The 20,611-nt window shown below is 44.2% G+C and overlaps 1 protein-coding gene across 2 annotated transcripts; it reads left to right on the top strand.

Moving 5' to 3' along the window:
• Nucleotides 1–15,327: 15,327 nt before the first annotated feature.
• LOC127314356 (uncharacterized) lies at nucleotides 15,328–19,268 on the top strand. Of its 2 annotated transcripts, none has more exons than XM_051344814.2 (2): nucleotides 15,328–15,497; nucleotides 16,145–19,268. In XM_051344814.2, the coding sequence occupies exon 2, from the start codon at nucleotides 16,245–16,247 to the stop codon at nucleotides 18,993–18,995; it is 2,751 nt and encodes a 916-aa protein (XP_051200774.1). In that variant the 5' UTR covers nucleotides 15,328–15,497; nucleotides 16,145–16,244; the 3' UTR covers nucleotides 18,996–19,268. The 2 variants fall into 2 exon arrangements, with proteins under 2 accessions (XP_051200774.1, XP_051200775.1); XM_051344815.2 differs by having other exon boundaries at nucleotides 15,328–15,490.
• Nucleotides 19,269–20,611: the final 1,343 nt, after the last annotated feature.

A 20,611-nucleotide genomic window follows, 5' to 3' on the forward strand; every position in this document is an offset into this window, starting at 1 on the left:
CTTTTACTTTTAATTGTCAAGTAGTGTCATATCATGAGTAGGGAAGTTATCATATAAGATGGATTGCAGTTTGGAAGTATCTCTTCTTTAGTTGGTTGTCTATGTATCCCTTGGTGTGAGTTATCGTTATGGAATATTAATGAGAAGTCTTATCATTTACATATTGCACATCTTATTTTAGTTTGCAATCTCTACTATATGATTTACCTTGTTGTTAGTATCGGTATCACTTTGGGAGCATTGAATAAATCTATTTGGTTTTGGCAAACTTAGCATTGGTCAATAGCAACAACACTTTGAGGTTTAGTTAGAAAAGAGAAATACATATAGATGTTTCGTTGTCTTTCTTTCTTGTTAGCTCATAGCTTATTATTCTGAAGTTAAGATTGTTTGTGCTTACAAGGAAGATGCATGATTGTTTCTATCATATGTATATTTGTTTGTTTCCCTCGACTCTTATGCTTGCTAATTAACCTTGCTAGCCAAAGACACATCTTGAGAGGGACTACTTCTCGTGCATCCAAACCTTAACCCAAACCTATGTCATTTGTGTCCACCATACCTACCTACTACATGGTATTTTCTGCCATTCCAAGTAAATACTTCATGTGCTACCTTTAAATAATTCAAAACTTAGTATCTCTTATTTGTGTCAATGTTTCATAGCTCATGAGGAAGTATGTGGTGTTTTATCTTTCAATCTTGTTGGGCAACTTTCACCCATGGACTAGTGGCTTCATCCGCTTATCCAATAATTTTGCAAAAAGAGCTGGCAATGGGATTCCCAGTCCCAAATTAATTAAACTAAATAGACACTCCTCCATGGTATGTGATTGATGGACGGCACCCGAAGGATTCGGTTAGCCATGGCTTGTGTAAGCAAAGGTTGGGGGGAGTGTCATCATCATCATAAAGCTAAAATAAAAAGGCACTCCTTCATGGTATGAGATTGTTGGCAGGCACCCGAGGATTCGGTTAGCCATGGTTTGTGAAAGAAAAGGTTGGATGGAGTGCCACACAAAATGAAAATAATATGGGAGCCGCTCTTTGAAGGTTTGTCTGGCAAGGGGGTTAGAGTACCTGATACGTCTCCGACGTATCGATAATTTCTTATGTTCCATGCCACATTATTGATGATTTCTACATGTTATATGCACACTTTATGTCATATTCGTGCATTTTCTGGAACTAACCTATTAACAAGATGCCGAAGTGCCAGTTCCTGTTTTCTGCTGTTTTTGGTTTCAGAAATCCTAGTAACGAAATATTCTCGGAATCGGACGAAATCAACGCCCAGGTTCCTATTTTCACCGGAAGCATCCAGAACACACGAGAAGCACCAGGGAGGGGGCACAGGCCCACCAAACCCTAGGCCGGCGCGGCCAGGGGGGCCCGCGCCACCCTATGGTGTGGGCACCCCTTCGACCCTCCTGCGCCGCCTCTTCGCCTATTTAAAGCCTCCATCGCGAAAACCCTGAGGCGTTCGACGAAACCCACAGAAACCTTCCAGAGCCGCCGCCATCGCGAAGCCAAGATCTGGGGGACAGGATCTCTGTTCCGGCACGCTGCCGGAGCGGGGAAGTGCCCCCGGAAGGCTTCTCCATCGACACCGCTGCCATCTTCAGCGCCATCTTCATCACCGCTGCTGCTCCCATGAGGAGGGAGTAGTTCTCCATCGAGGCTCGGGGCTGTACCGGTAGCTATGTGGTTCATCTCTCTTCCATGTACCTCAATACAATAATCTCATGAGCTGCTTTACATGATTGAGATTCATATGAGTTTTGTATCACTACTATCTATGTGCTACTCTAGAAAAGTTATTAAAGTAGTCCTATTCCTCCTGCACGTGTGTAAAGGTGACAGTGTGTGCACCGTGTTAGTACTTGGTTTATGCTATGATCATGATCTCTTGTAGATTGCGAAGTTAACTATTGCTATGATAATATTGATGTGATCTATTCCTCCTACATATGCATGAAGGTGACAGTGTGCATGCTATGCTAGTACTTGGTTTAGTCTTTTGATCTATCTTACACTATAAGGTTACTTAAATATGAACAAATTGTGGAGCTTGTTAACTCCGGCATTGAGGGTTCGTGTAATCCTACGCAATGCGTTCATCATCCAACAAAAGTGTAGAGTATGCATTTATCTATTCTGTTATGTGATCAATGTTGAGAGTGTCCACTAGTGAAAGTCTAATCCCTAGGCCTTGTTCCTAAATACTGCTGCGTTACTACTGCTTGTTTACTGTTTCACTGTGTTACTACTGCTGCAATACTACCACCATCAACTACACGCCAGCAAGCTATTTTATGGAACCGTTGCTACTGCTCATACTTATTCATACCACCTGTATTTCACTATCTCTTCGCCGAACTAGTGCACCTATTAGGTGTGTTGGGGACACAAGAGACTTCTTGCTTTGTGGTTGCAGGGTTGCATGAGAGGGATATCTTTGACCTCTTCCTCCCTGAGTTCGATAAACCTTGGGTGATCCACTTAAGGGAAAACTTGCTGCTGTTCTACAAACCTCTGCTCTTGGAGGCCCAACACTGTCTACAGGAAAGGAGGGGGAACGTAGACATCAAGCACTTTTCTGGCGCCGTTGCCGGGGAGGAAAGGTAAAAGGCACTCACACTTCGGTTGCAGGTAACAGTACTTTTCTGGCGCCATTGTGTTTGTGCTCGAAGCTATTTCCTTTAGATTCTGCAATTGCATCTTTTTGTTTCTTGTTTACACTAGTTTGGCATAATGGACAACAATGAGCTTTTTACTCTATTTCCTTATTTAAGACATGGATGGTTTGATCCGAAAATTAAAAAACCCATGGAACATGTTAGTATGAATACTTTGAACACCATTGTTACTAATGATATGGAAAATTCTAAGCTTGGGGAAGCTGGTTTTGATGAGCATGATCTTTTTAGTCCCGCAAGCATTGAGGAGAAAATTTACTTTGATGATACTTTGCCTCCTATTTATGATGATTACAATGATATTAGTCTTTTGGTTCCACCTGTTATGGAGGATAAATTTAATTATGATTACAATATGCCTCCTATATTTGATGATGAGAATAATAATGATAGCTACTTTGTTGAATTTGCTCCCACTATTACTAATAAAATTGATTATGCTTATGTGGAGAGTAATAATTTTATGCATGAGACTCATGGAAAGAATGCTTTATGTGATAGTTATATTGTTGAGTTTGCTCATGATGCTACTGAAAGTTATTATGAGAGAGGAAAATATGGTTGTAGAAATTCTCATGTTACTAAAACACCTCTCTATGTACTGAAATTTTTGAAGCTATACTTGTTTTATCTTCCTATGCTTGTTACTTTGCTCTTCATGAACTTGTTTATTTACAAGATTCCTATGCATAGGAAGCATGTTAGACTTAAAGGTGTTTTGAATTTGCCTCTTGATGCTCTCTTTTGCTTCAACTACTATTTCTTATGAGTGCATCATTAAAACTGCTGAGCCCATCTTAATGGCTATAAAGAAAGAACTTTTTGGGAGATAACCCATGTGTTATTTTGCTACAGTACTTTGTTTTATATTTGTGTCTTGGAAGTTGTTTACTACTGTAGCAACCTCTCCTTATCTTAGTTTTGTGTTTTGTTGTGCCAAGTTAAGCCGTTGATAAGAAAGTAAGTACTAGATTTGGATTACTGCGCAGTTCCAGATTTCTTTGCTGTCACGAATCTGGGCAAAATTCTCTGTAGGTAACTCAGAAAATGATGCCAATTTACGTGAGTGATCCTCAGATATGTACGCAACTTTCATTCAATTTGAGCATTTTCATCTGAGCAAGTCTGGTGCCCTTTTAAAATTCGTCTTTACGGACTGTTCTGTTTTGACAGATTCTGCCTTTTATTTCGCATTGCTTCTTTCGCTGTGTTGGGTGGATTTCTTTGTTCCATTACCTTCCAGTAGCTTTGAGCAATGTCCAGAAGTGTTAAGAATGATTGTGTCACCTCTGAACATGTGAGTTTTTGATTATGCACTAACCCTCTAATGAGTTTGTTTCGAGTTTGGTGTGGAGGAAGTTTTCAAGGATCAAGAGAGGAGTATGATGCAACATGATCAAGGAGAGTGAAAGCTCTAAGCTTGGGGATGCCCCGGTGGTTCACCCTTGCATATATCAAGAAGACTCAAGCGTCTAAGCTTGGGGATGCCCAAGGCATCCCCTTCTTCATCGACAACATTATCAGGTTCCTCCCCTGAAACTACATTTTTATTCCATCACATCTTATGTGCTTTTTCTTGGAGCGTCGGTTTGTTTTTGTTTTTTGTTTTTTTTGAATAAAATGGATCCTAGCATTCACTTTATGGGAGAGAGACACGCTCCGCTGTAGCATATGGACAAGTATGTCCTTGGTTTCTACTCATAATATTCATGGCGAAGTTTCCTCTTCGTTAAATTGTTATATGGTTGGAATTGGAAAATGATACATGTAGTAATTGCTATAATGTCTTGGGTAATGTGATACTTGGCAATTGTTGTGCTCATGTTTAAGCTCTTGCATCATATACTTTGCACCTATTAATGAAGAAATACATAGAGCATGCTAAAATTTGGTTTGCATAATTGGTCTCTCTAAGGTCTAGATAATTTCTAGTATTGAGTTTGAACAACAAGGAAGACGGTGTAGAGTCTTATAATGTTTTCAATATGTCTCTTATGTAAGTTTTGCTGCACCGGTTCATCCTTGTGTTTGTTTCAAATAACCTTGCTAGCCTAAACCTTGTATCGAGAGGGAATACTTCTCATGCATCCAAAATTCTTGAGCCAACCACTATGCCATTTGTGTCCACCATACCTACCTACTACATGGTATTTTCTGCCATTCCAAGTAAATACTTCATGTGCTACCTTTAAACCTTCAAAATGCTTCTCAATTTGTGTTAATGTTTTATAGCTCATGAGGAAGTATGTGGTGTTTATCTTTCAACCTTGTCATTTGCTTTTGACAGACTTTCATAATGGACTAGTGGCACATCCGCTTATCCAATAATTTTGCAAAAAGAGCTGGCAATGGGGTTCCCAGCCCCAATTAATTACAACTTGCATTAATAATTCTCTTCACATGTTTTGCTCTGATTCATCAGTAAGCAACTTAATTTTGCAAATAGACACTCCTCCATGGTATGAGATTGATGGTAGGCACCCGAGGATTCGGTTAGCCATGGCTTGTGTAAGCAAAGGTTGGGAGGAGTGTCACCCATAAATAAATAAAAACTAAAGTACATGTGTAAACAAAAGAGAAGAGGGATGATCTACCTTGCTGGTAGAGATAACGTCCTTCATGGGAGCCGCTCTTGAAAGTCTGGTTGATAAGGTAGTTAGAGTACCCATTACCATTCGTTGACAACAACAAACACCTCTCAAAATTTTACTTTTATGCTCTCTATATGATTTTAAAACTTGAAAAGCTCTAGCACATGATTTATCCCTGCTTCCCTCTGCGAAGGGCCTTTCTTTTACTTTATGTTGAGTCAGTTCACCTATTTCTCTCCACCTCAAGAAGCAAACACTTGTGTGAACTGTGCATTGATTCCTACATATTTGCATATTGCACTTATTATATTACTCTATGTTGACAATATCCATGAGATATACATGTTACAAGTTGAAAGCAACCGCTGAAACTTAATCTTCTTTTGTGTTGCTTCAATACTTTCTACTTTGAATTATTGCTTTATGAGTTAACTTTTATGCAAGACTTATTGATGCTTGTCTTGAAGTGCTATTCATGAAAAGTCTTTGTTATATGATTCACTTGTTTACCCATGTCATATACATTGTTTTGATCGCTGCATTCACTACATATGCTTTACAAATAGTATGATCAAGATTATGATGGCACGTCACTCCAGAAATTATCTGTGTTATCGTTTTACCTGCTCGGGACGAGCAGAACTAAGCTTGGGGATGCTGATACGTCTCCGACGTATCGATAATTTCTTATGTTCCATGCCACATTATTGATGATTTCTACATGTTATATGCACACTTTATGTCATATTCGTGCATTTTCTGGAACTAACCTATTAACAAGATGCCGAAGTGCCAGTTCCTGTTTTCTGCTGTTTTTGGTTTCAGAAATCCTAGTAACGAAATATTCTTGGAATCGGACGAAATCAACGCCCAGGTTCCTATTTTCACCGGAAGCATCCAGAACACACGAGAAGCACCAGGGAGGGGGCACAGGCCCACCAAACCCTAGGCCGGCGCGGCCAGGGGGGGCCCGCGCCACCCTATGGTGTGGGCACCCCTTCGACCCTCCTGCGCCGCCTCTTCGCCTATTTAAAGCCTCCGTCGCGAAAACCCTGAGGCGTTCGACGAAACCCACAGAAACCTTCCAGAGCCGCCGCCATCGCGAAGCCAAGATCTGGGGGACAGGATCTCTGTTCCGGCACGCTGCCGGAGCGGGGAAGTGCCCCCGGAAGGCTTCTCCATCGACACCGCTGCCATCTTCACCGCCATCTTCATCACCGCTGCTGCTCCCATGAGGAGGGAGTAGTTCTCCATCGAGGCTCGGGGTTGTACCGGTAGCTATGTGGTTCATCTCTCTTCCATGTACCTCAATACAATAATCTCATGAGCTGCTTTACATGATTGAGATTCATATGAGTTTTGTATCACTACTATTCTATGTGCTACTCTAGTGATGTTATTAAAGTAGTTTTATTCCTCCTGCACGTGTGTAAAGGTGACAGTGTGTGCACCGTGTTAGTACTTGGTTTATGCTATGATCATGATCTCTTGTAGATTGTGAAGTTAACTATTGCTATGATAGTATTGATGTGATCTATTCCTCCTACATATGCATGAAGGTGACAGTGTGCATGCTATGTTAGTACTTGGTTTAGTCTTTTGATCTATCTTACACTATAAGGTTACTAAAATATGAACATTAATTGTGGAGCTTGTTAACTCCGGCATTGAGGGTTCGTGTAATCCTACGCAATGTGTTCATCATCCAACAAAAGTGTAGAGTATGCATTTATCTATTCTGTTATGTGATCAATGTTGAGAGTGTTCACTAGTGAAAGTGTAATCCCTAGGCCTTGTTCCTAAATACTGCTACGTTACTACTGCTTGTTTCTTTGTTTCCTTTGTGTTACTACTGCTGCAATACTACCACCATCAACTACACGCCCGCAAGCTATTTTCTGGCACCGTTGCTACTGCTCATATATATTCATACCACCTGTATTTCACTATCTCTTCGCCGAACTAGTGCACCTATTAGGTGTGTTGGGGACACAAGAGATTTCTTGCTTTGTGGTTGCAGGGTTGCATGAGAGGGATATCTTTGACCTCTTCCTCCCTGAGTTCGATAAACCTTGGGTGATCCACTTAAGGGAAAACTTGCTGCTGTTCTACAAACCTCTGCTCTTGGAGGCCCAACACTGTCTACAGGAAAGGAGGGGGAACGTAGACTGATACGTCCAATTTGCATCACCATTTTATATCATAATTTGCTGTTATTCATTGATATATTTCATATTGGGACACAATACTTATGTTATTTCATCTATTTTGCATGTTTCATCATTATTGGAGGATCAAGCACCGGAGCCAGGATTCTGCTGGAAAAAGCACCGTCAGAATGCAATATTTCGGAAGATCAACTGTGGGAGGAAATTATACCAAAAATACTATTTTTCAAGATGACGAAGGAAGCCAGAAGGAGGAGTCAGGAGGAGCCAGGGTGGGCCCACACCCTAGGGCGGCGCGGCCCTGGCCCTGGCCGCGCCGCCATGTGGTGTGGAGGGCCCACGGCCCCTTTCGCCTCCTTTTCTTCGCGAAACCCTTCGTCCTGAAGACCTAAGCCACAGAGGGTTCCTCACGAAGAGTTACAGCCGCCTCTGCGGGGCGGAGAACACCAGAGAGAAAAGAGCTCTCCGGCGGGCAGGAATCCGCCGGTGAAATTCCCTCCGGGAGGGGGAAATCGACGCCATCGTCACCGTCATCGAGCTGGACATCATCGCCATCACCATCATCATCATCTCCACCATCATCACCGCCATCTCCTCCGCAGCACCTCGTCACCGCCGTAGCAATTTGGGTTTGATCTTGATTGTTTGATAGGGGAAACTCTCCCGGTATCGATTTCTACTTGTTGTTGATGCTATTGAGTGAAACCATTGAACCAAGTTTATGTTCAGATTGTTATTCATCATCATATCACCTCTGATCATGTTCCGTATGATGTCTCGTGAGTAGTTCGTTTAGTTCTTGAGGACATGGGTGAAGTCTAAATGTTAGTAGTGAACTATGGATGAGTAATATTCAATGGTGTGATATTTAAGTTGTGGTGTTATTCTTCTAGTGGTGTTATGTGAACGTCGACTACATGACACTTCACCATTTATGGGCCTAGGGGAATGCATCTTGTATTCGTTTGCCAATTGCGGGGTTGCCGGAGTGACGGAAACCTGAACCCCCGTTGGTATATCGATGCAGGAGGGATCGCAGGATCTCAGAGTTTAAGGCTGTGGTTAGATTTATTCTTAATTACTTTCTTGTAGTTGCGGATGCTTGCAAGGGGTATAATCACAAGTATGTATTAGTCCTAGGAAGGGCGGTACATTAGCATAGGTTCACCCACACAACACTTATCATAACAATGAAGATTATTTAGCCGTATGAAGCGAAAGCACTAGACTAAAATCCCGTGTGTCCTCGAGAACGCTTGGTCATTATAAGTAAACAAACCGGCTTGTCCTTTGTGCTAAAAGAGATTGGGCCACTCGCTGCAATTATTACTCTCGCACTTTACTTACTCGTACTTTATTCAACTGTTACATCAAAACCCCCTGAATACTTGTCTGTGAGCATTTACAGTGAATCCTTCATCGAAACTGCTTGTCAACACCTTCTGCTCCTCGTTGGGATCGACATTCTTACTTATCGAAGATACTACGATACACCCCCTATACTTGTGGGTCATCATAGACATCAAGCTATTTTCTGGCGCCGTTGCCGGGGAGGAAAGGTAAAAGGTACTCACACTCCGGATCTCGGCTACTAAGCTATTTTCGCCGTTGTAAGTACTCGAAGCTATTTCCTTTAGATCCTGCAATTGCAACTTTTTGTTTCTTGTTTACACTAGTTTGGCATAATGGACAAGAATGAGCTTCTATTTCTATTTCCTGATTTAAAACATGGATTGTTTGATGCGAAAATTAAAAAACCTATGGAATCTTATTTGCATGCTGGTAGTAATATTAGTATGAACGCTTTGAACACCATTGTTGATAATGATATAGAAAGTTCTAAGCTTGGGGAAGCTGGTTTTCATGATCTTTTTAGTCCCCCAAGCATTAAGGAGAAAATTCTCTTTGATGATACTTTGCCTCCCATATATGATGATTATCATGATAGTGGTCTTTTGTTGCCACCTACTATGGAGAGTAAATTTTGTTGTGATTATACTATGCCTCCAACACTTGATGAGAATAATAATGATAGCTACTTTGTTGAATTTGCTCCCACTACATCTAATAAAATTGATTATGCTTATGTGGAGAATAATAATTTTATGCATGAGACTCATGATAAGAATGCTTTATGTGATAGTTATATTGTTGAGTTTGCTCATGACACTACTGAAAGTTATTATGAGAAAGGAAAATATGGTTGTAGGAATTTTCATGTTACTAGAACACCTCTCTATGTGCTGAAATTTTTGAAGCTATACTTGTTTTATCTTCGTATGCTTGTTACTTTGCTTTTCATGAACTTGTTTATTTACAAGATTCCTATGCATAGGAAGCATGTTAGACTTAAATGTGTTTTGAATTTGCCTCTGGATGCTCTCTTTCGCTTCAAACTACTATTTCTTATGAGTGCATCATTAAAACTACTGAGCCCATCTTAATGGCTATAAAGAAAGAACTTCTTGGGAGATAACCCATGTGTTATTTTGCTACAGTACTTTATTTTATATTTGTATCTTGGAAGTTGTTTACTACTGTAGCAACCTCTCCTTATCTTAGTTTTGTGTTTTGTTGTGCCAAGTAAAGTCTTTGATAGTAAAGTCAATACTAGATTTGGATTACTGCGCAGAAACTGTTTTCTTGCTGTCACGAATCTGGGCCTAATTCTCTGTAGGTAACTCAGAAAATTATGCCAATTTACGTGAGTGATCCTCAGATATGTACGCAACTTTCATTCAAATTGAGCATTTTCATCTGAGCAAGTCTGGTGCCATTTTAAAATTCGTCTTTACGGACTGTTCTGTTTTGACAGATTCTGCCTTTTATTTTGCATTGCTTCTTTCGCTGTGTTGGGTGGATTTCTTTGTTCCATTACCTTCCAGTAGCTTTGAGCAATGTCCAGAAGTGTTAAGAATGATTGTGTCACCTCTGAACATGTGAGTTTTTGATTATGCACTAACCCTCTAATGAGTTTGCTTTGAGTTTGGTGTGGAGGAAGTTTTCAAGGGTCAAGAGAGGAGGATGATATACTATGATCAAGAAGAGTGAAAAGTCTAAGCTTGGGGATGCCCCGGTGGTTCACCCCTGCATATATCAAGAAGACTCAAGCGTCTAAGCTTGGGGATGCCCAAGGCATCCCCTTCTTCATCGACAACATTATCAGGTTCCTCCCCTGAAACTATATTTTTATTCCATCACATCTTATGTGCTTTACTTGGAGCGTCTGTGTGCTTTTGTTTTTGTTTGTGTTTGAATAAATTGGATTACATCATGCTTGTGTGGGAGAGAGACACGCTCCGCTGGTTCGTATGAACACATGTGTTCTTAGCTCATAATATTCATGGCGAAGTTTCCTCTTCGTTAAATTGTTATATGGTTGGAATTGGAAAATGATACATGTAGTAATTGCTATAATGTCTTGGGTAATGTGATACCTGGCAATTGTTGTGCTCATGTTTAAGCTCTTGCATCATATGCTTTGCACCCATTAATGAAGAAATACATAGAGCATGCTAAAATTTGGTTTGCATATTTGGTTTCTCTAAGGTCTAGATAATTTCTAGTATTGAGTTTGAACAACAAGGAAGACGGTGTAGAGTCTTATAATGTTTACAATATGTCTTTTATGTGAGTTTTGCTGCACCGGTTCATCCTTGTGTTTGTTTCAAATAAGCCTTGCTAGCCTAAACCTTGTATCGAGAGGGAATACTTCTCATGCATCCAAAATACTTGAGCCAACCACTATGCCATTTGTGTCCACCATACCTACCTACTACATGGTATTTTCCGCCATTCCAAAGTAAATTGCTTGAGTGCTACCTTTAAAATTCCATCATTCGCCTTTACAATATATAGCTCATGGGACAAATAGCTTAAAAACTATTGTGGTATTGAATATGTAATTATGCACTTTATCTCTTATTAAGTTGCTTGTTGTGCGATAACCATGTTCACTGGGGACGCCATCAACTACTCTTTGTTGAATATCATGTGAGTTGCTATGCATGTCCGTCTTGTCTGAAGTAAGAGAGATCTACCACCTTAATGGTTGGAGCATGCATATTGTTAGAGAAGAACATTGGGCCGCTAACTAAAGCCATGATCCATGGTGGAAGTTTCAGTTTTGGACATATATCCTCAATCTCATATGAAAAAATTATTAATTGTTGTTACATGCTTATGCATAAAAGAGGAGTCCATTATCTGTTGTCTATGTTGTCCCGGTATGGATGTCTAAGTTGAGAATAATCAATAGCGAGAAATCCAATGCGAGCTTTTCTCCTTAGACCTTTGTACAGGCGGCATAGAGGTACCCCTTTGTGACACTTGGTTAAAACATGTGCATTGTGATGATCCGGTAGTCCAAGCTAATTAGGACAAGGTGCGGGCACTATTAGTACACTATGCATGAGGCTTGCAACTTGTAAGATATAATTTACATGATACATATGCTTTATTACTACCGTTGACAAAATTGTTTCATGTTTTCAAAATCAAAGCTCTAGCATAAATATAGCAATCGATGCTTTTCCTCTATGGAGGACCATTCTTTTACTTTCAATGTTGAGTCAGTTCACCTATTTCTCTCCACCTCAAGAAGCAAACACTTGTGTGAACTGTGCATTGATTCCTACATACTTGCTTATTGCACTTATTATATTACTCTATGTTGACAATATCCATGAGATATACATGTTACAAGTTGAAAGCAACCGCTGAAACTTAATCTTCTTTTGTGTTGCTTCAATGCCTTTACTTTGAATTATTGCTTTATGAGTTAACTCTTATGCAAGACTTAATTGATGCTTGTCTTGAAGTGCTATTCATGAAAAGTCTTTGCTATATGATTCACTTGTTTACTCATGTCATATACATTGTTTTGATCGCTGCATTCACTACATATGCTTTACAAATAGTATGATCAAGATTATGATGGCATGTCACTCCAGAAATTATCTGTGTTATCGTTTTACCTGGGAATGACGAGAACTAAGCAGGGATGCTGATACGTCTCCAACGTATCTATAATTTCTGATGTTCCATGCTTGTTTTATGACAATACCAACATGTTTTGTTCACACTTTATATCATTTTTATGCGTTTTCCGGAACTAACCTATTGACGAGATGCCGAAAGGCCAGTTGCTGTTTTCTGCTGTTTTTGGTTTCAGAAATCCTAGTGAGGAAATATTTTCGGAATCGGACGAAATCAATTCCGGGGATCTTATAATTTCAGGAAGCTTCCGGAGCACCGAAGAAAAGTCAGAGGGGTGCCAGGGGCCCCACACCCCAGGGCGGCGCGGCCCAAGGGGGGGGGGGGCGCCCCCTATGGTGTGGGCACCCCGTGGCCCCTCCGACTCCGACTCTCGGCCTATTTAATCGTCCCTGACCTAAAAACCTCGACAAGTTTGACGGAAACAGAGAAAACCATCCAGAGCCGCCGCCATCGCGAAAGTCCAATTCGGGGGACAGAAGTCGCTGTTCCGGCACCCTGCCGGGACAGGGAATTGCCCCCGGAGCCATCTCCACCGCCGTCTTCACCGCCATCTTCACCGCCATCGCTGCCCCCATGATGAGGAGGGAGTAATCCACCCCCGAGGCTGAGGGCTTCGCTGTAGCTATGTGGTTCATCTCTCTCCCATGTACCTCAATACAATAATCTCATGAGCTGCTTTACATGATTGAGATTCATATGAGTTTTGTATCACTACTATTCTATGTGCTACTCTAGTGATGTTATTAAAGTAGTTTTATTCCTCCTGCACGATGTAATGGTGACAGTGTGTGCATCTGTGTTAGTACTTGGTTTATGCTATGATCATGATCTCTTGTAGATTGTGAAGTTAACTATTGCTATGATAGTATTGATGTGATCTATTGCTCCTACATATGCATGAAGGTGACAGTGTGCATGCTATGTTAGTACTTGGTTTAGTCTTTTGATCTATCTTACACTATAAGGTTACTAAAATATGAACATTAATTGTGGAGCTTATTAACTCCGGCATTGAGGGTTCGTGTAATCCTACGCAATGTGTTCATCATCCAACAAAAGTGTAGAGTATGCATTTATCTATTCTGTTATGTGATCAATGTTGAGAGTGTCCACTAGTGAAAGTGTAATCCCTAAGCCTTGTTCCTAAATACTGCTGCGTTACTACTGCTTGTTTACTGTTTCACTGTGTTACTACTGCTGCAATACTACCACCATCAACTACACGCCCGCAAGCTATTTTCTGGCACCGTTGCTACTGCTCATATATATTCATACCACCTGTATTTCACTATCTCTTCGCCGAACTAGTGCACCTATTAGGTGTGTTGGGGACACAAGAGACTTCTTGCTTTGTGGTTGCAGGGTTACATGAGAGGGATATCTTTGACCTCTTCCTCCCTGAGTTCGATAAACCTTGGGTGATCCACTTAAGGGAAAACTTGCTGCTGTTCTACAAACCTCTGCTCTTGGAGGCCCAACACTGTCTACAGGAAAGGAGGGGGAACGTAGACATCACGGCCCGATATGGTATCCGGCTACCCGAGCTCGTCCCCGCTACACAGGGGACGCTCCGTGGACGCCGGACGCAACTCAGCGTGCCGGCGTTAGAGAGCCCCACCGCTCCCCCGCCTCCCTTCGATCTATAAAAAGGGCCGCTCTCTCATCGTCCCTCTCACACACAAATCCTAGCGCCTCTATCCCCAACCTTAGCCGCCACCATCTTAAGATTCAACGCCATGGCTGGTAGAGGTGGAGGCCGAGGTTGCGGCCATGGCCGTGACAGAGCTTCACGCTCGATGTCGCCTGCGACGCCGTCGTCTTCATCGCCGGACCTACAGGAGGTGGAGCGGCAAGTGCTGTTCGAGTTCGTTGTCGTCCTCAAGGGCGACCCACATGACATCCAAAGGCTGTCGGACACCTTCGCCGACTTCGTCGCCGGCGACGAGCCGGGCTCGCTGCATCTGCGGGAGGCTGCCTGCAGGTGCTGTCGGTGGATTGTGGACGTGATGTACGACGCGCGCGTCAAGATGTACCTCCACATCGGCTGGGAGAAGTTCATGCGCTACCACCACCTCTAAGTCGGCTTCGTGCTCATGTTCTCCTACCTTGGCGAGGGGGACATGAGCGTCAATGTGTTCGACTAGACGCGTTGCCACCGGCACTACCACGGCGATAGTTCCGAGGAGAACGACGACTGAGTGTTGTTTCTTCGCAGCGAAAATAGGCTCGTAGGTTTCTGGTTGTTCTTCCTCGAAAGAACTAATAGGGGCACCGTCAAGAGCTGGATTTTCCAGTTTAGGTGACTGGTGGTGCCTCAGAGTGTTATTTCTTGGCAGCGAACACACGAAATCTTTGATGCCAACACTAGTTAGGTTTAGTTATTTTGCAATGTTTTATATTTGTGTCAACCATGGTTCAAACTATGTATTAGTTTGTGGAAAATCATATTCCAAATTATATCTTGGTGTAAACCATGTTCCCGATTACTACGTATTAGTTTGTGAAATGTTTTTCTCTTTATTGAAATAAAGATGCAAAAAAACAAAATTTTAATATTTGGGGGCCGTGGCTAGGGAGCGATGTCCCTCAAACGCGGCACGAACGAAACACGTTTTTTAAAAGCTTTATGAGATGCCGTTTAGGACGCGGCTGCTTGTCTCAAAGATTAAGCCATGCATGTGGAAATGGTGTGAGTACCCCATTTCCTCTCACTCTCTCAGCATGACATGCACACGATCTACTAGTATCTGGGACGCTCTTTTTGCTGATCAGGGGGACGAAGTCGGACTTGGACCGGGCCAGCACAGCACAGCACGCACGCAATGTGACCTGTAGTACTGTACTAGTACTACACAGGAAGGAGCCTGCTGACAAGGTGGGGCACGGAAAGCGAGGACGAGACGAGACGAGTGACTCCTCCTCATTCCGTGCTCCCGGTTCCTTTCCTTTCCTCTCCCCCCGACAGCGACTCCGACCACCAGCCCCGGCAGGCGATTTCTAGGGTTCCGGCGACCCCCCCCCCCCCCCTCCCGAGGTCAGCGGTGAGCCCCCCTCCTCTCCTCTCCTCTCCTCTCCCGCGCAACCCCTTCGCTTCTCATCTACGCGCGCCCCAAGATGCGTCCTCTCCTCTCCTCGGGGTGGGGTTGGGTTGGATCTGACGTGCCCGTTCCTCACCCCCGCCCACGGCGGCAGGGGAGGCTCTGTTTTTCGGTTTCAATGCCTAACTGCTTTTCGATTTGCAAATAGCTGCTACCTAACAGCTCCTGTATGTATGTATGTATGTTTTTTATTTTATTTTTCATCCAGCCTTTGTCGAATTTGCAAAGTCATGTGTAAACTACACTCGCAAGCTTCTTCTTAGGGCCCATCGAGTAATCCCTAGAGTCATCTTAAACTGCATGTTTTTCTCTTTACTAATACAGTACTACTCTAGTAGTATCTGTAGCTAACCAAGTATTGGGCTATGCACCAGCCAGCCAGATAATCCTAGAGTGAGGGAAGAGCTACTCGTCTTGTTTCTTATATATACACGCATGTTTGGCTTTACATACTCTGTTTCTATATGATCTGTATACACGCTTCGATTATTATTGTCTCCAACCGATGCGATGCGATGCGATGCCCCACAAATAAATCCGCAATACATCTTACTCATCATCATCATCATCATACTGGTGTACATTTTCAGGGTCCTGAATGAGTCTTGCTCGACCGCCCAACCAGCCAAGACTCGGTTCGGCGCCCAACTAGTAGCGCTGCAGCAGCAGCACAGAGCGTTGGCAAGCAGGATGCTGGAGGATTTCTTCACTCCTACGGAGATGGAAGAGGGCATCTCAACCGTGGCGAGAATCGGGGACCTCGTCTCTGAGATGCGCGAGCTCAGAGACGCCGTCGCGCTCAATGAGGCCGACCTGCTGAGGCGGTGTTCGGCCGCCGTGAACGCGCTAGCGGTCACCGCGAACGAAGAGTGCTTGCAGCATTTCGTGCAGCTAGACGGCGTTGCTTTTCTCACCAAGTGGTTTCAGGATGTTCAGAGTTGCAGCAAGGATAGCAGCAGCGCGGCACAGGATCTAATGCTTGCAATACTCACTGCTCTCGACGGCCTTCCAGATACCGCGCGAGCACCAGCGTCCTGTGGAGTCCTCCTGCCTACTGTTCAGAATCTGCTTGTTCATGCGAATGCTGAGGTCAGCCAGAAGGCGCGAGTTCTCTGTCAGAAATGGAGCAGCGTATCGAAAGGTTGTTGTACACATGACCAGGACATGGATACACAAGATGCAACACGGTTAGATCGGCAGCTTAAAGATTCACAAGCTTGCCAGGAGACGGAGAATGGTGAAAAGGATGGAGCAAATGAGCCTGTGATTGCTGATGATGATGAATCTAATGGAAATGCCATTTTAGGAAATGACATCTCAGTATCATCTCATGGCAGTTCAGAAAAGCTGCTGCCCTACGCTGACGAGATTTCTGCCATGAATGATGTAGGCCTGGCCACCAGTGGCATGCCGCGCTTGGACTCTCTTGAAGCAAAGAGTGGTGCTGCGCAAGTTGCAGCACCAGACATGACCACAGAGGCCAAGTCTCCAGAGCCTAACAACTCATTTCTTAGTACGGAAATGCATGTGGAGGACCAAAATGATCCAGCTTGCTTGGATGATATCAAGAAAGATGAGCCATTTTCAGCAGACGTGCCACATTCTGTGAAGGACACGCTGGAAGATTTAAACCATCTCGCAAATGTAAGCCACGTTATGCAAGATTCATCAGATGAAGAAAGATTTGGCAAAGAAGAGGCACCTACATCATCATCTGATTCAGATGCAGAGGGTGCCATTAATGAATATAGGTTCCAGAGATGCATGGATAGCTTTGGAGATTCCTCAAAGGCAGCAGACTCAAAGTCGGCTGCGTTAAATGGAGATAAATCGAGATCATTAGCAGAGTATGATGACACTGATGCACTGGAAGTAGCTCGTCTTGTTGCTATTGAGGTGGAGCGGGAAGTCATCGACTACAGAGAGCCATTTTGTGATTCTCCTGATATTAATTCTCGCGATGATAGTCCTGACTTGGTAGCAAATCAGCAGCCTGAGCCGCCTATTGATGAATCAAATGACAATAAATCCTCCACTACGGGGAACGGTTCAGGGAGTTCCTCATCTCTTAAGGAGGATGGCTCGGGTATTACCGATGACACTGGCCCTTTCACTAGAAAACTTACACGGAGCACAGAACTGGAAGACTTTGATCTTAACGAAAATCAGTGCCCTGAGGAAACTGACTGGCATACAAAGTCTGTTCTGAGTAATTCTGTTAATCTGTCAACACCTATTGCTGTGGCTGCTTCGAGAGCATCTTCTGTGTTCCCATCAAGACTCCATTTCGAAGGTGAACATGGATGGAAAGGTTCTGCTGCTACTAGTGCTTTCCGGCCAGCTTCTCCTCGACGGAATTTCGAAGGAGACAAGTCAATTCTTGCTTCTTCGCAGAAAGCAAGCAACATGTTTGACCTGAATTTAGCTGATAGCGACAATGCCGTCGCCGAGGAGCCACGTTCAGCAGCCATCTTCCCAACTTCTGGGCTAGCATCCAAGGATAAGTCCGCCGCTTTGGCTGTGAGTTGGGGGTTTGAACTTGACCTTAACGGCCCGTGCGATAATGAGGAAGCCGCAGTCACTAAAACAGATGTGCCATTGTTCTGGAATCGGCGACAGTTTGCTGGCACAATCAGTCAGCCTCCTTCGTCTTCATCTTCAAGGCAACCTGCAGTCAATAACTTTGACTTGAATGACAATATGTCGAACATATATGGCTCATCACGGGCAGTAAACGAGTTCTCTGCCAAGGCTTCAGGGAAGGAAACTTCAGGCAGTTCTGAAGTTACAATTCTGGGTAAGCGAATACTTGTTGGACAGCAAGAACATCGCCACCAAATCCAGCATAACTTTCTTGGTCCGAGTATGGAGTCTAGAGTTCATACAAGACCAATGCAGTCTTATGCACACGCACCCCCTAGCGTCGAGAGCTATCCGTATCTCTCTGCTTTATCATTTCCGGGGCCTATGATGTCATTAGCGGGTGGTCCTTACATGGTTGATGCCAGGGGTGATCCGGTTATGCCATCATTGCTAGGCTCAGGTGTCGGCGTTTCTCATCCATCTTTCAGCAGCAGAGCGATTCCACCGTCTTCTACAGAACTGAGCTATTTCCATCCTAGCATGGGTTTCAGCTATGGACCCTCATCTGAAGGCGTGCGGCGGGAAGATGGGGGCTACTGGCCTGTGTCGTTCCAAGGTCAGAACATGTTTGGCGATGAACGCATGAGAAACATGTCACAGGGTGGCGGCAGTACCTCCTCTGGGGTGGCACCGAAGCGGAGAGAGCCAGACTCGGGCTGGGATCTGTTCCAAGGCCAGAACATGTTTGTCGATGAACGCATGAGAGACATGTCACAAGGTGGTGGCAGTACCTCCTCTGGGGTGGCACCCAAGCGGAAAGAGGCAGACTTGGGTTGGGATCTGTTCTCACGTCGCTAGGCATGAGGCGTGAGGGGTTTTTTGGCACCTGAAATTGGGTCCAGTTGTACTAGGTTGGAGGACATACACAGAGAACTGAATAAGGCTAGCTACCTGCGGATTTCAGAGATGCAATGGATCTGGTTAGCGGCTGAAATCGTTGTGTAGATTTGCTTCTTTGTGAGAGTAGCTAGATTCTTTTAGTTAACTTAATACAGCCAACTGCTCTCTACGGAAAGCTGAATCTATGTATATCATTCTAGAACTTATAATTAATAGATGACGATTGCTTCAGTTTTGGAAAGGAAAAGAACCTCCGTAATATGTGTTTCATTTTGCTATATTATATTTATCCTTTTGCAGATTTGAGAAATTAGCTGAATGCTCGTGCGTTGCTACGAAATAATAATAAACTATTTACATGTTTTTTTGAAATATTGCTCAATTTTATATCATGAGTGAGTCTCGTTACAAACATCTATATCTTCATCTTTATTCTCCCTCTCATTAGTGGCTTAATAAATCTAGACATATTTTAGTTTATAAATTTTGTACTGATGAATAAGCTCATGTACGTCGTGGTGTGCTGATGATGGGGCAGACCGGCAGTATGATGGTATCATCGTAGGCAGCCTCGATCAATCATGTACCGCTTACCAGCTTATTCACCATGTCTGCCTGAACTTCGCACGCAGTAGCCCGATTCTCTACAATGCCTTCACTGCTTCTTCTTAGGGCATTTATAACAGGGCGACGTGAGCGACCGTTTGCGTCCTTGAAGACCGAAAATGCGTTTGGATCCTGCTCCAGCGGGGCGACGCAAAGTGACCGGGCCGTTCGCGGAGACGCAAATTTGACGCACCAGGTTTGCGCCGAGTGTCCACTGTACGTAGGACCCGCGCGTCAGTGGTAGGGAGGCCGATAACATTCCCGCCAATGACCATTCCCCACCGAAAAATCAAAGTAGACCGGCGCCAGCAGTCCTGAAGCGATGGATGTCCTCGCCGCCGCAGCCACCACCATGGGTTCCGAGGGAACCCTCGCACCCGTCGCCGCCCCAGACTCCCCCATAGCCACGATCATAGCCTCAATGGAGACCGCAACTCCAGCGGAAGCAAAGCGTGCCGCCACCGGTGGCCGGGACGCTAAGCCGAAGGCGGCAAAGAAGGTGTTGTCCAAGGAGAAGAAAGGCGCAGGAACCAGAAAGAGAGGAATGCAGCGGCCGCCACCATGGAGGCCACCCAGCAGGCGTAGCAGATGCATCTAAAAGCCGGCGCGGCGCAAGTAGACATCCATCCGAGCTTTGCGAAGACCATGTTGCTCGTCAAGCCAGAGGGGATCGTCGGTGTCGCTCCCCCGGCCTCGTCAGGGAGCTCGGTAAGTTCCTAGTTGCGTCCTGGAACACCCGCTCCCTTGCAGGTCCACGCGGCGTCGCGGTTCGCCTCCGGCGTGGCGCCGGTGTAGTTCAATGGGGCGCCGGTTCCCGACCTCAACTGGACACCGAGAAGCGGTGACTCGTGCCCATGCATGACACACACGACGCGTCAGGTGCTGGAGGAGAGCATGCCGGTGCCCCACAGCCTGTTTGAGAAAATGGCACCATTTGTCCCGACGATGGATGACCCGGTACGTAAGTT

Source organism: Lolium perenne, chromosome 7 (genome assembly GCF_019359855.2).
Source record: "Lolium perenne isolate Kyuss_39 chromosome 7, Kyuss_2.0, whole genome shotgun sequence".
Taxonomy (NCBI): Eukaryota; Viridiplantae; Streptophyta; class Magnoliopsida; order Poales; family Poaceae; genus Lolium; species Lolium perenne.